At 41.3% G+C, this 15,939-nt stretch overlaps 1 protein-coding gene across 2 annotated transcripts in view; it reads right to left on the reverse strand.

Moving 5' to 3' along the window:
- Window positions 1-15,939, reverse strand: part of esrrga (estrogen-related receptor gamma a) — a gene marked incomplete at both ends in the record, with an annotated part of 68,840 nt that overhangs the window by 46,460 nt on the left and 6,441 nt on the right. The window contains one exon of one of the 2 annotated variants that reach the window (XM_080458747.1): window positions 11,499-11,590. The exons of the other annotated variant lie outside the window; for it this stretch is intronic. Coding sequence (XP_080314873.1) covers window positions 11,499-11,566 — 68 coding nt within the window. Of the gene's footprint in view, window positions 1-11,498; window positions 11,591-15,939 lie in introns of those variants that run through there. 2 annotated transcript variants of the gene reach the window in all.

Consider the following 15,939-nt stretch of genomic DNA (forward strand, 5'->3'; position numbering starts at 1 on the left):
GTAATCAGTAAGCAGCCCCTCTGCTGCTCAATCATCCTAGAGACAGCCTGTACACACGGGGGCACTGATTCATACATGGTCATATTCATGCAAACTGACAGATATGGCTCAGGAAGTGAAGCAAACCACAGCAGTGCAATGCAAAACAAGTTCGATTCAAAAAGGAAACAAAAATCTCTCATCAGTTTGGGAGCATCACTGCAGTCCTCTTGCTCATCTCCACCTTTCTCTTGTCCCTCTTCTTCGGGTTTTGCTTCCTCCTCTCCCTAAGGAGGCTGACTGGTGTGTTGTTAATGGCAGTTGTAATTAACAGCTATCTTCTCTCTGTCCATATCTCTCCATCCTTCCCTTTGTCTACCTTACTATCTATCTGCCTGTCTCCCTATCACTTCCTATTCACTGCCATCTCTCTCTTCCTCTATCTCAGCACCCTCTCTCTTTCCTTTCCTTTACACATTACCACTCTCTGTCCCTCTAACCCTGCCCTCCTCCCTTTCTCTCTCTTTTCATTGTAAAAGGCAGAAAGCACAAAAGGGGTTTTTAATTAAGGCAGGATGCTGCTAAACGAGGGGCTTCTAAAGTCCAGTCGGCCTGTAAAAGATCCCAGTCCTACAGGGACCCATAAAACACAGACAGTGCCTTGACAGAGAATGGAGAGCTGTTCGGGTGGGGCAATGAGGAATGGATATAGACAGGAAAACAGATAGGTAGACAGCTACAGCAAAAAGACAGACAGAATAGAAGGAAAAGGGATTGCATGGGCTGTGATGACTGATGACAACAAGATGACTGACCAATTTTTTTTTTCATTTTGTTTTTCCAACAAGAGTTTTAATGTGTTTAAAGACAAAGCCAACCTACTAACTGGGTAAATCAAACCTGTCTATAATTGTTGGTCCAATTTTTGGGATTCCATACAATTATGTGACATTTATGATGTGCAATACTTTGGCCTTTTTCCCCCTTTTCATCATATATCTTATTCCCTCCACCACAGCTTCCCTCCCCTCCCTGCAGCTTCTTCTAATTCAGTGACTCCATTAATCGTGGCTTTGTGGTATTCACCAATGTTCATAAATCCATTTATCTGATGCTAAGGTGGGTCTTTAGTTTGGAAAGAGAGGGACACTGTGAGAAAGGTTTGGACACAAATCAAGAAAGGGGAAAGGAGGTAAAAAGGAACAGAGAGAGTCGATGGAGGGAATATAGCGGGAGAGAAAGGGACATATAAGGTGCCAGAGTGAGCCAGAAGGAAATAAATGTAAATGTGGAAAAGAGTAATGGGAGGAAACGACATCACATGGGGTTGTCTATGTTCTAGCAGAGGGAGAAAACACAGTGGTGACAGAAAAAGAGAGAAGACCCATTTAAGTAGATGATGTGATGGTGATGATTTAATCTCTCCTTTTTCACTCTTTATGCTCTTTTGTGGCCCCTCCTTTCGACCGTCAATCCCTCTGAGTACCATTAAGTGAAAGAGTTTAAGTGCCAAAAGATCTCAGGCGCTTTTTTTTTTTCTCCTTCTCTCTCAAATTCTCATCTATCTTTCCACTCTCCAATCGCGGCCTCTTCTCCTCTATCGTGTCTTTTCCTCTCTCTCCTATATCTTTCTCAATGCTCTCTCGTTCCCCCTCGCTCTGCTTATAAATGAAAAATAATGGCAGTCGGAGGGGGAGGAATAAAAAGAATAAAAAAGGAAGACATGCGTGCAGAGGAGAGGAGTAGAGGAAAGAAGATTAAGAAATCACAGCCACTGCGCAGAGTCGAGTGAGAGGTTGAATGCATTTATGTATGTATGTTATCAGTATAATTACGGAGCTATGTAGCGACAGCTCAGTGCTGAAAGAGCAGTCTTATTGTGCCTGTCTGCTCTTCAGATGAGTGTGAAGAGAAAGAAGGGATTTGCTCTCTGTTCTGTCATTTCTTTATATTTTTAGGTGTTTAAGCATATTTACGTGACGTGTAAACGGCTTTAGTGTGTTTCCATTCATTTAACTTGAGGGCGACAACGATGTGAGTGTGTGTTACGAAATGATCACAAAGAAACACAAATCAGGATTTTACCTGTTTGCCTAATTCTGTTTCAGAAAAATAGTTATGAACATTCATTTTCTACATTTAGATGTGCTTGAGTGGAAAACCACATAAAACTACAGAATAAAAAAAAAGATGACTTTTGTTGGACTCAAGTTAATCATCAACAATTTAACAAAACCGGGTTAACAAAATATGATTAAGGACAAAAATGTCTGCTTCCGTTTTATGCCACAATAATAAAATAAATGCTTTAAAAAAAGTATTCCTGTCTGTTTTACTAAATTCAGGGAATTATTCAAAAAGTCAATCCATCATTACAGTGACTCATACTGTGACGTAAAGGACCGATACTCGGTTTATATCTTAGGATTGGTGTACTTGACCATTCATTTTGTGTTTGTGACATCAAGTTGACAAACTTGGCAGTTCAGTTCCTGCCGCCATCAAATCTTTAGAAGCAGGCACATACACTAAGATTGTCAGTCATCCTCGTCTCCATTTCGGAGTCAAACCCTGTCAATTGAACTGTCTCGCCATTTATATTTCTTCTGTTCATTTTGAACTTCATGAAGAAAAGCACAGTGACTCATGAAGGAGATAAATATGTTGAGGCGTTGAGAGAGAGAGAGAGAGCGAGAGCGAGAGCGAGAGCGAGAGAGAGAGAGAGAGAGAGAGAGAGAGAGAGAGAGAGAGAGAGAGAGAGAGAGAGACCAGAATGACGTGTCTGAACGAAAGATAAAGAAGCTTTTTTTCTGTGCGTTTTCAGAGAAGGTGGGCCACTTTAGAAGGACAAGCTGTCATTAGAGCGGGGGGCTGATGTAGTGGCCTGACAACTGGCAGGGACAAACATACAATCATCGTATTAGAGCAACTACTCTCTGACGTGTGTGTGTGTGTGTGTGTGTGTGTGTGTGTGTGTGTGTGCGCGTGCTCCCCCAGTCTGTGTTTCTGTGTGCTCTTGCACTCTCTCATTATATACAATCATTGTTCAACCTGTTCAACCACCTCGCTAGATGGCAGCCATAAACACAAACTGATCCTCAAACAACTCCAAATTGTTTTCACCCATGGCAGAATATAAGAGCCGAGAAGACTGCTTACACTGTAAATGTATGACGTTAAATGATGTGAGAAAACGTGACATACAGTAAAAATGCAGTTAAGATGTGACCTTATAGGGTTTACATTTGATCATAAAATTGGAAATATATGATCATCATTATGGACGTCACAAACAAAATTTGCCAACCTGCTTCCAAACATAAGAGGCTGCAAGATTAAAATAACAATGCTCACTAATTCTTGTAGAAAACAGTGCTAAAAATGAGAAGAATAAGCAGAGAGTGCAAAAAACCGAGGAAGCAGAAGTTGTAGCAATAGAGACAGCGGAGGGAGAAGTGCTGACAATGTAGCTACCACGGGTTGGCTAATACCTTTCCATCACACCGAGCATTGTGCTCTCAATGCTGATAAGAACACACAGTCCAATAAGCAAAAAGAAAAAAAAAAAAAAAGAGAGAGAGAGAAAACCTTACACAATTCTATCTAGATGATACCAGCAATGCTTTGGGAGGGAGAGAACGTGAAGGAGGGATGGAAGACATAAAAGAAAATACATTGAATTAAAGAATGGTGTGAGGAGGGGAAATAGAGGCAAAATGCATTTACATTTCCATAGTCAAATGAATAGAGTGATTTCATCAATAGACTGAATTGCTTTTTCAGCCCTCACACTCCCCTATTTGTTTGTCTTTCTTTGCTCTTTTTCTCTCTCCATTTTAAACACACAGCTATCAGTGGAGAGCTGTTGAACCATTTGTCGGTTTGTTGGTTTGATACAGTACAAGTGTGTACAAAAAAAAAGAAACATAGTAAGCTTGACTCGATAGCTAAACATTTCCATTTGTAAGGAGGCGTTTTACTCCAGTTAGCGCGTTACAGCAAGAACACACGTACACAACAAGCCGAGTGCCTTAAACTTGTGTTTTTATGTGTTCCTCTTCTCTACCCTCAAATGACTTTAAAGGTAGAGAAGTGAAGCTCAGGAGACGAGAAAATAAAGTCTTGTTGTTTCCGCACACTGTGGGTCCGGGTTTGTGTGAGTGGGTGAGTTTAGCTCCACAGAACCACAGTGTGTGTGGATGATTATAGTAGTTTTCAGGGACAAAAATGAATAAAATAAAAAATAAAAACTCCAGCAGCGACAGTCAATCTAAACCACTCTCCCTCCTACTGAGAACTCTCTCGCCCTCTCTCTCCTGTTCGCTCTGGGTCTCAATCCCTCTCCGTCGCACTCGCTCTGCCTTGGTTTCTACTCCTCACTCACAAACACCCTCTATCATCGCTTCTTTCCCTGCTTGTACAGCCAAAGCTTGTCTCTCTCTCTCTCTCTCTCTCTCTCTCTCTCTCTCTCTCTCTCTCTCTCTCTCTCTCTCTCTCTCTCTCTCTCTCTCTCTCTCTCTCTCTCTCTCTCTCTCACACACACACACACACACACACACACACACACACACACACACACACACACACACACACACACACACACACACACACACACACACACTACCTTACACTCCACTCAAACACAAACACACCGGGGAGCAGATCAATTGTTACAGTGTTAGTCGGGCAGGAAACCTGTAATTCACTTCATTGGCTGCAGAATAAACCCCTGATTACATACAATCAATGTGATAATGGCTAAAACACATTCTGCCCAATGGGCTGTTGGGCTGTAAAGACTGGCAGAGGAAAGGAAATGCGAGTGTGTGTGTCTATATTCCTAAGTGCATGTGTCTGTGACTGTGTTTAGACATGATGACTCCTTCTAGGTATGAATCTTAACGCAGGAGACACACTACACGCATTACGGCTCGCAAACACACAGGTGTGAAATGAAGTGGATGAGACTCACGGAGACACAGCAGAGGGGCTAAAGCTGTTCTGTTGGGTTGGAAAAAGTTCACACAAACACAGAGACCCACACTGACATGCAGACAATACACACATGCGTATTATGGATGTGAATGGATAGACAGCAGGAGGTGGCACATGCAGGGCAATCTCAGCCAAACACTATTGATAAAGAATTTTGTGCTTTTCAAACTACAATCTATTGAGAAACAGCATGTTGAGTGTGATGATATCAATACGCTTTATGTGTCTTCAATCATCACAGTGCTCTTAATAAGGCCTTCTCCTCTTTGCTGTCTTTCTTGTTTGTTCCAATTTCACTTCTAAAGTCTGACTGGATCCCCTTTTGGTCTCTCCCCTCTGTGGATTGTGTGAAAGCATGTTTCAGATCTGAGAGTCCAGCTGTGTTCATATTGTTATTTCAGTGGAGAGATATGAAGAGAGTGAACATGTTGAGGGCAAAAATGTGAGGCAGTGCAGTGCTAACATGCTCGAAGTGTGTGCGTCTGCATGTGTGTGTCAGATGGGAATCTTGATGATTTAGGTCATTTTCTGCGGAGCGGCTGCTGATAAGTGTGTTGCTGCCAGGCACTATCTTTGTCACCATGTCTCCCTCTCTTTCTTCACCTCTCTTTTTGGCCCTCTCTTTCCTTATGTCTCCTTTATCTGTGGTGTGTTTCATTGCGTTTGCAAGGGTGGTTGTCTACTGTAAGAAGAAGGTTTCACGTCTCAGAAAGAGCTCAACTTCATATCAGTTAACAGATACCTTCTGCAAACAAGATGAAATATATTAATTACTTATAGTAGTACCAATTGACTTTCCTGTTACACTTTTATTTAGTGATTTTGGCTGTTTGAATTGCATATTAGTAAATGCAGTGACCCTTGGTATTTAGTATGAATTGCACATGAATTAATTTACAGAATAGATGCATCTATTAGAAAACCTATTTGCAGAAAATGATCAATGTGGCAAATTACTGATCCATTTTGGAATATTTGATCACATACACAGTACGGGGAATATTTTCTCATGCATTCCTAAGGGGCAGTGGGCATCCACTGTGCGGTGCCAGGGCAGGATTTAGGGGCTGCCCTCTTCCCTGTACCCTGTGGCCCATGAGACAATTTAAAAAAATGTATACAATATTTATTTCATGGGACAGGGTAGGATTGAAGGCCATTTCATGCACATTAAAACCAATTCAAATAATAAATTGGAATTACTGGATTACTGTATTTTTTTAAAGTAAAAAAAAAAAAATCAAATGCTTACATATTGATTAAAATTAGAGAACTACTAGTATTAAAGTAGTTACCATAATTAGTTCCCATGATTCTCATGAATACCTGTGGTAGATGCTTTGCTGCCCTGATTCAAAGTTGCCCATTCCTTATATTCTGGGCTAAGGGCCTTGCTCAGTGATAAAGCATCAACAACCTGGAAGTTCTGGTCACAAACCCGACTCTCTTTTTTTTTAAATTATTTTCATAATGAATCCGATTGACTAATTGACTAGCCAGAGCTTAATATTGTCCATCTTCGTGTTGGGAAATCACAAAGAATTTAAAATGAGGCAGACAATGAAATACAAATATATAGTTGTATGTGACACAATCAGGCTGCCAACATGAGTTAAAAACAGGATTTGTATGTTGCAATTGTTTATTCAGTTTATTCCAAACAGAATAACATTTTAGAACAGTGTATGTGGGCAACATAAAATGAGATCTTGGGCCATGATTGGCTCTGAGGTGGGATTTTGTACATGCCTTGTGTATGGGATACAAAGTGTTGGCTGGCTTTCGTTATAAAAGAAAGGTCATTGATCAAGGTCAGTGTTCTCTCTCTCTCTCTCTCTCTCTCTCTCTCTCTCTCTCTCTCTCTCTCTCTCTCTCTCTCTCTCTCTCTCTCTCTCTCTATCTCGCTCTCTTTCTGTCTCTCTCTGTGTGTGTGTGTGTGTGTGTGTGTGGATTAGCAGTGTTATCACTGAACATTAAGAGTGCAACAGCCCTTTTAAACACTCACTGACACTTGCTGTAGTCACCGAATTGCATGCATTGTAACACACTCAAACATGCTTATGCACACACTCAGACATTTGTGCACACATGAAATGTACAGCTCTCCTGCTTTCTCTCCCTTCCAGTCATGGACAAGGACCTGGGATAGATGCTGTATCAAATGAAATTGTGCCGGAGTATAATAAAAAGTGTTTAAAAAAACAAAATATCCCCCATCGGATTAAAAGCACATTTTATTAAACAGATGGTGAAAGAGGATTTCCACTCTAGTAAATATGACAGGGCTTTCAGATGTGACATGGGAGGGAGGCAGAAATAGAGAGCGAGAGAGAAAGCGAGAGAGAGAGAGAGAGAGAGAGAGAGAGAGAGAGAGGGGAGGGGAGAACAAGAGGAAGCGACACGAAGTCAAGCAAAAAAAGAGCACATTGCTGCAAAAGAGAGACTTCTTTAAGATGAGAGCCAAAGAAGGAGAGCTATTGTATGTGGACATAAAATGGTACTTTATCACAGAGAATGGGGAGAAAAATAAAACAAAGTGGGGAAACAAATTCGGCAGAAGAAGGTAGAAGAGGGAAGAGGAGGAGAGAGGAGAGGAAGGAGACAGAAGCGAACAGAGCATCAGAGCTGCATTCTTTAAGCAGATCAGATTTGGGGAAATTGGGCTGTCACTACAGGATTGTGATGATTTACACCTATCCATCACAGGGAGAGGGCAAGAAGCAGAGCCAGAGTATGTACAATAATGCACAGCAGCTGTAAAAATGGAGAAAATCCATCCTAAGCAGGTGTCATCCACTGCTTACCTTTCAATTTTAAATTCAATATCCAACAAAGTCAGATTTCATAATATAAATATTACAGATGTGTGTAAAAATACAGGTACATCAACCAGCTTGTTACTATTCTGATTCTATTATTTGTAATTGTCATACTATTGCTTGAAAAGAGATAGCATGGCCTTAAAACACACTACCATAGTTGTCACATATATTTAATAATAGCGTGGAAGAAAGATTCCACCCAATGTAAACTCATTCTAGAATTGCACATTTTGACCTGCCACAAGCTGCTGTTGACATCCGTCTCCTCAGCCGCCTGGCCGGGTCCTCCCACTCTCTCCCCCATGCCCTCCTTCCTCTCCCTCTAACTCCCCGCACTGCTGGCTGATGCACCTTACAGCCTCACTCCTGGACCATCTGTTAGGGAATCTAATTCACATCCAGTCATAATCAGGTTTGCTGGAGTGCCCAATGCCTCTGCCCATCTCTGTCTGTTTGTTTGTCTTTGCTTGCTTCAACCTTTTTATTTGTTTTCCATTCTTTGTCCAGATCCTCCATCCTTGTTTCAGTGTTTGAGACGGTCTGTTTCAAGTTATTAATCCTTTATAAGCCACGTATTGAACTTTTTTCCTTTTCATTTCCCCGTCCTTGTTCCGTCTCTTTCACTTCTTTCCGTAATTCGAAATTATAAATTGGTAAAAGTAACACTAGTGTATACACTGCAACAAACAGGTTTTTAAAAGGGTTTGTTATCATGTAATCCATCACCATTAAGAAACGTTCCACCCATAATCTCAGCAGCAACAACGTGTATAATCCACTTTTCACTTCCAGATGATTTTGGGATTGTTCCTAAACTTTCATAAAACCTTGTCATCTTTAAAATTAATGACAAAAAAAAACCATGAACAATCATTTTAATGTTGTGTCGGCCATTTACTTAGATAATAAAATGAACCTGCTTCAAAAAAAAATGAGGTGTTGTGTTTACCCCAGATTCTCACTGTGGTCTGTTTATGAGTGTGTGTGTGTTTGTCTGTGATTGCAAATAAGGCAAGCCGAGGTGAATGGGGTGGAAGTTAATGAGAGGTGAGTGTCTGAACCCCCCTACTCCCCCCTACACCCCCCACTCCCCACCACCCCCTCTCTCTCTCTTCCTCTCTCTCTGCTCCTGCAGTAATCCTCTTCTATAAATCTGCAATCCAATCAGCGTTGTCCACACTTCGCGTGCGCATAAGCACACACACACACACACACACACACACACACACACACACACACACACACACACACACACACACACACACACACACACACACACACACACACACACACACACACACACACACACACACGGAGCTGTTGGGAGGCCCATCTGTGTGTTAAGGCAATCTGCTTTATCATTATGATTACATTGGGCTCAGTTTACAGCAAAGTGTTTGTGTGTGTGTGTGTGTGTGTGTGTGTGTGTGTGTGTGTGTGTGTGTGTGTGTGTGTGTTTGTGTGTTCAAGCACACCCATGCTGTCTGACATTAATCACATTCCCATGGTTTGATGGCCTAAATAAAAAGAGGAATAATATTGTTGCTGTCCAATGAAAACTGCAGATCCCCAAAAACACATTAAGAATTCTTTCACAGTGGAAAAAAAAAAAGTTTTGATATGAGCAGAGAAAATTGAAGTATTTGATATGCCTTTTATATAAAACAATTACAATTTTTGGTGGATTTTTATGAGAACTTTATGTGATGAAAGGTGATGTCACTCTTAGTGGAAAAAGCTAATGTACTTATTGTATGTTTTTTTTTATCACATATAGAATATTATTTAGTGAAAGGAAGTACACACCAAATCGTATCAGTGTAGGTCAGATAACCTGAGAAAGTATTGTTATATTGTAGCATTCCTTTCACAGTGTGTGTCTGAAAGTTTTGTAATGTTAATATGCTGAGGCAGAGTTGAGCTCAGGGGAGTTTTTACATCTTTCTTTCAACTCTGAACATTTCTTCCGTATTTGATAACAGGTCATTTTTCTGTTTCTGTAACTCGTGACATTTTGCTTTGTTGTAAAACAAAACACATATGTATGAACAGATATATTTAGCTTTGTTTCAATAATTTAGCATTTCAGCATCCTAGAAGTTGTAGTTGTCATGAGGTTTTACTGGGTTGCATCTATACCAGAAAAAAAACACAATTAGAGCTGTATTGGATAAAAAATACCGTACCGCAGCCTTCATGAGAAATACGAACTGAGGCAAACCTTCTGTAATGATTAACGACAAAACAAATTAATTTGCTGCTTTAGTTCAGTTGTAGCCCTGAGAGAAAGTTTGGAACTCAAGCAGATATTGTAATTGTTGTTATTATCTTCCCACTGGGAAATACTGGTGTGTCATGTCCGAGGCTTGCCGCAGTTTTGGCAGTTGAATTCACAATAACAATATCAATTGCAGTTTGTTTCAACTTGGTCCAAATACTTGAACCAATGCAGCGGAAATAACGCTCTCCCCACTAGGGAGACTAGTGTGTGTCTGTAACTGCGTGTGCGAATGTGGTGTGTGACTCCAAGCCATGGCGTGACTCCCTTGCCCCTGGCAAACCTCTACACCTCTCATCACCAGACTTCACTGTCTGCCAACATACACGCAAGCGCGCACACACACACACACACACACACACACACACACACACACACACACACACACACACACACACACACACACACACACACACACACACACACACACACACACACACACACACACACACACACGCGCACACAGCTAGTAACTCTTCTCTTGGTGATTGGCTGAGAGTCTGCGTGAGAATGGCTTGCCAGGCCTCTAATTGGCTTGACCCAGACTAACCCTGAAATCCTATTGGACTAAGACTTTCCAGTCTACAATGTGCTGAGAAATGTGTGTGTGCGCGCGTACACACACACACACACACACACACACACACACACACACACACACACACACACACACACACACACACACACACACACACACACACACACACACACACACACACTAAACTAAAGGCTAACAATGCACTAATCAATAGTCTAATAGGCTGTGCAATAATAAAGCTTTCCACATATTGTTTTAACATAAAACAAACAATATATTTACAGTTCATGCACTAAAAATGCCTGAATAAAACCAGTGTGTGTGTGTGTGTGTGTGTGTGTGTACATACAAAAGTGTAAAAGTATAAAAAGACACACACTCCTGAAAAACCTAAATTAAAGGTTTTAAATAGACCATATTATTATAATATTTGTCTTTTTAATGCGTTTAGAGTAGAATATAAAATGTTTGTCGAGTGTGAAACAGACAGAGGAAGCTAAAGATGGCAAACCTCTTCTCACTGGTGATTATTAAGGACGACTGGATATAACTGAGAGGGTATCATAAAAAAACGGCTATAAAATGTAACACTGTATTTAAACTGCATTTAAATAAAAGAAGAAAAAGTAGCATAATAAACGCACAAGAAAAAAAGAAACACATGCCTATCGGGACCGTTTGTCCACGACACTGCCTGAGGGGACCTTGTCTCAAAATGCTACGATTTACTTTTCTTCCATCTTACATTTTTAAAGGTAAAATGTTTTGTATAAAATAAGATGCAACAAATTCAAATTACTAACAGTCTCTTTCCTTTAGGTATTTTTTTTTTTCCTCTGGCTACTTTTGTGTTTTTGCAGTAAAACTTGTATTAATTTAGTCTCACCTGGGGTTGTAGAGGGCATGTGCGTCTCTCATGTGGTTGGCCTCCAGCGGATCGTAGCTCTGGTGCATTCTCCAGGCGCCAGCGCCGCATTTACCATAAGACGACTTGGAGTTATCTTCACTGCTGCTGTTCACCAAAGGCCCCTTCGATAAGTTCATTCTGCAGGCCGGGGTGAAGCCAGAAAAAGAAAGGGCAGTCTGATCAATTGGCATCTTTCATCACAATCGCTCAAGTTAAAACACAATTCTAATATATACAAACAAGGAGAAGCTGATGTAAATTGGTCATGAAAACTAAATGAACTAGAAAAAGTCAAAATGTTGACCATAAACTAAATCCAGAAAAAAAGGTTTAACCCAGCATCATTCCTTTGTATTTTCTTAGCATCTTTATTTCTCATTAGAAATGAAGAATAAAACCTACCAGTAAACTAACAACATATTTCAATTGAATTCATGCATGTTGAAGTTAACAAGAGAAAAACAGAAAGTCTGTTTTGATGAAGGATTTTAATGAAGTGACGTCGTCAATGTTAATGAAACACGCACACACACACGCGCACACGCACACACGCACACACGCACACACACACACACACACACACACACACACACACACACACACACACACACACACACACACACACACACACACACACGCTTGCCTCTAAGTCAGTAATAAAGACAATGGGGCAGTTGAGCAAATGTTATAATACAAGAGTGGCTATGCGGAGAACAGTTTTGACAGACAGGGCTGCACGTTCAAATACACACAAAAAACAGACCAACTCGCCGAGAGCGCTGCCTTCACCACCGACAGACACACAGACAGACACACAGACAGACACACGCAAGACGTGCTGTCATTTCTACCAGGTACTGGACACTTAAGTGGTGGACTGTGTAAAAAATATTCTTCTCAAATACATCTGTCGGTGCACACACGCATCAGTGCGTCAGACTCCTACCTGAAGCACATTCTGGCTGTGTTACACGTCACACGGGCTTCACCAGTGTTAGTCTCAGAAAAGGCATTGAGAGCGGGGGGAACATAAAAGTAAATGCACCAGAGGAGGGACCGCTATCTGTCAATCAAAAAGAGCGCCATTGTCAGGGGAAGAGCTGTCGCCGGATGGATAAGGTCACTGCGGGCAACAGCATCAAAATCAACCACAGCAAAAGAAAATAAATTAGTTAAATAACATGAAGTGACTAAAAAAATACAAGGCCAGCTAAGGTCACGGAGAGAGGGGAGGGCAGGCCTGGGTAATGAAACTGACTGGGCCTTCAAACAAAACTAGTAAGAAGAATAGAGCGGCGCTGGTGGCAAATACTGGAAACCTCATGAGGGCGCGAAATAGATGCATTGTTTCTTTCAAAAATAAAGAGAAATGACGGTAACGGACAGGACTCCATAAAGAGGAATTAGTTTGCATTGGTTAGTGATGCAATTTAGCAATCTGACAAAAATCTTTTATGTAGCAGAGTACAAATCCTGTGACACCGCAAGCCTACGTAGCTTTTAATGAAGGACTGGTTTTATTTGTTTTATTCACCTTTGTATGGTGGCGTTTTGGGTGTTATTTGCTCCACAGCACTGAACAACAGAAGGTTGGAATGAACTGGTAGACCTGTTTGTTTGACCTACAAACAACCATCACACATATCTGTGGGTTGATGTCCCGCTGTGGGTTCTTGTATAAGCGAGCACGAAGAAGACAGACAGGGAGACGGACCAATGACTTCTCTGACAGTCATCCTTGCCTCCATCCACGAGGCTGGGCTGGCTCAGTGAGAGCTCGAGGGCCAGGGTGTGTAATATGTAGGTTTTAGTTCCACTCTGGTGAATAGGAGGAATCAATATCTTTCTGCTGCTGCTGCTGCCTCAGACACTTATTGGCTTTGGTTGCGGTGTCACAATGCTATATAGACAGGCAACACTTAATACTGCTGCTTTTTATTGGGGAGTGTCCTGGTGTCACACCGGACTAAGGCGCATCCAGTACCATGTGCACACGGTATAGTTAGTGTGAATCTCCTTTCCCTTCAGTTCTTTCAAGTCAGTGCATACGCACTGTCAAGTGAATGGGACATTCCCTCATCACCTAACATTACAAAGTGAAGTCATAGCTGGTAATACATGCTGTTTTTTTTTTTTTTTTTTACCTTTACATCGAAATTCCAATAAACCCGCACTTTGAAGAAGTACAGTTTAAAAAGTTCAGGGATAAATTACTACAACAATTGCTTTTCCTGAATAGTGAAATATATCCGCTTGGGCAAAACTGTTATGAATTACAAAGGGTGATTGTGTTTCATTATTTAATAACTTCGGGGAGCTCATGTTTTTGGAGATCTTAATTCATTCCAGGGATTAAAATGAGGCTAAAAGGCATCTTAAAAATCAGCAGATAATCATTTAAATCAGGCATTACAAGCAGCCTCTGGTATAATATTTAATGGCTGAAAATTTTGAGGAGCGCAATGCACACCAAGTATTATTACAGTACTAAATATGTGTAAAATACAAATTGGACAGGTGAAAGAGATTGGTATGATGAATGTTTCGTTTCAACCATTCAAAACTCTGTGAGAAAACGGCCATAAAAAAAATCTACTAAAATATATATTTATTCATGCATATAAAATAAAAGGAGAGATTAAAACAGAAGACTATTAACTTATGTGACTCTAGGTAGCCTTTTTCAAGCTCCTGTCAGTACATGTAAACAACACCAGTGCACACACACACACACACACACACACACACACACACACACACACACACACACACACACACACACACACACACACACACACACACACACACACACACACACACACACACACACACACACACACACACACACACACACACACACACACACACACACACACACACACACACACACACACAGACGCTCATTGTCGTGTCTGTGTGTGTGTAAAAGTAGTGAGATCATGGGTGTCTTTCTGATGCTCACCGACTCGCTCATGTGTTGCTGGCCCATCTGTGAACAGAATGACCATGACACAGTTTGTGTGTGTGTGTGTGTGTGGTGTGTGTGTGTGTGTGTGTGTGTGTGTGTGTGTGTGTGTGTGTGTGTGTGTGTGTGTGTGTGTGTGTGTGTGTGTGTGTGTGCGTGTGTGCGTGCGTGCGAGCGAGCGTGTGTGTGTGTGTGTGTGTGTGCGTGTGAGACATGGTGATGCAGTGATTGATGAGACAGTTGCCATTCTTGCTAATGCAAAACGCACCTATCCCTGAAGGGAGCAAATGCCACAGCACACACAGATACACACAAAGGGTTGCAACTGCCCTACCTAATTACCCCTCTAGTCAGGGCAGTGTGGTGTCTTACAGTCACACATTCAATATGATTGCAGCAATGTGCATAAATATACTGTAGTTACATGAACAGGCAGTTAATCGAAAACACCGACCATGACGCAAACATGTTTGTTGGGTTATGGCAAAAATCTTCCAACACGCTTCGTCTCCTCCAGTAAAACATCTAAAAAATACTCACCACAGCCAATTTGTTTAATTCGGTTCCAACTGTTTACATTTTTCTGACTTCTTCATTTCATTCGTTTCATTCGTTTCATTTACGATCCTTTAATACAAGACAAAAACTAAAAAAGGCTAAAAACATCTGATTTCAATGCATTTATAACTAGCAGAGGCCTATTATAGTCTACGCGTCCTGGAGACAGCAAATTGATTGTTAGCTAATCACTAATACTGATGAGATTAACATATTCACAACATTTACAAGTGCGTGTGTGCGTGTGTGTGTCTGTGTGTGTGTGTTTCTGCGCATAGGTTTGCGTGTGCGTCGGGGCAGGTGGGGTTTGGAAGTCGCCCTGTGTGTGTCTGGGTGTATGTGGATGTGTGTGCACGTTAGCGTTAGCGACGGGAGCTGTTAGCGGGGCAGGCGGCAGATGGGCTGTCGGCCTTAATAGGGACTGAGCGGGTGCAGAAAGGTGACAGCTCCACGAGGGAGGGGCGTGTGGAGCGGGAGAAGAGTGTGTGTGTGGTGAGGGAAGAGAGGGATAAAGGGAAAATGAATTATCTGTGAAGAAAAGTGTGAATCAGCTGCGCAGAGGAACGCACCCCCCCGAGGGCAAGAAGTACCTTTTTCTTATTCTAATAATGCTTTTATTAGTTTACACTACATAAATAAACAATCATACTGTTTGAGAGACAAAAATGTTAAACAGTGTCAGTGGTCGGTGTGGAAAGGATGCTTATGTGTTGCAGGTTATAGCAATAAATCGTAGAATATTAAAAAAAAATAAGAAAAAAAGAGCAGCATATGCTAATGGAGGAGCTTCTTATGACTTGAAAAAGCAGCGCTGCATCTCGAAAAGGTTTGAAATTACTACGTGAGATTTAAAAATGTCCACATCACTTTTCATTCACGAGTTGGTTAATGTTAAAA

Source organism: Lipophrys pholis, assembly GCF_963383615.2.
Source record: "Lipophrys pholis genome assembly, chromosome: 2".
Taxonomy (NCBI): Eukaryota; Metazoa; Chordata; class Actinopteri; order Blenniiformes; family Blenniidae; genus Lipophrys; species Lipophrys pholis.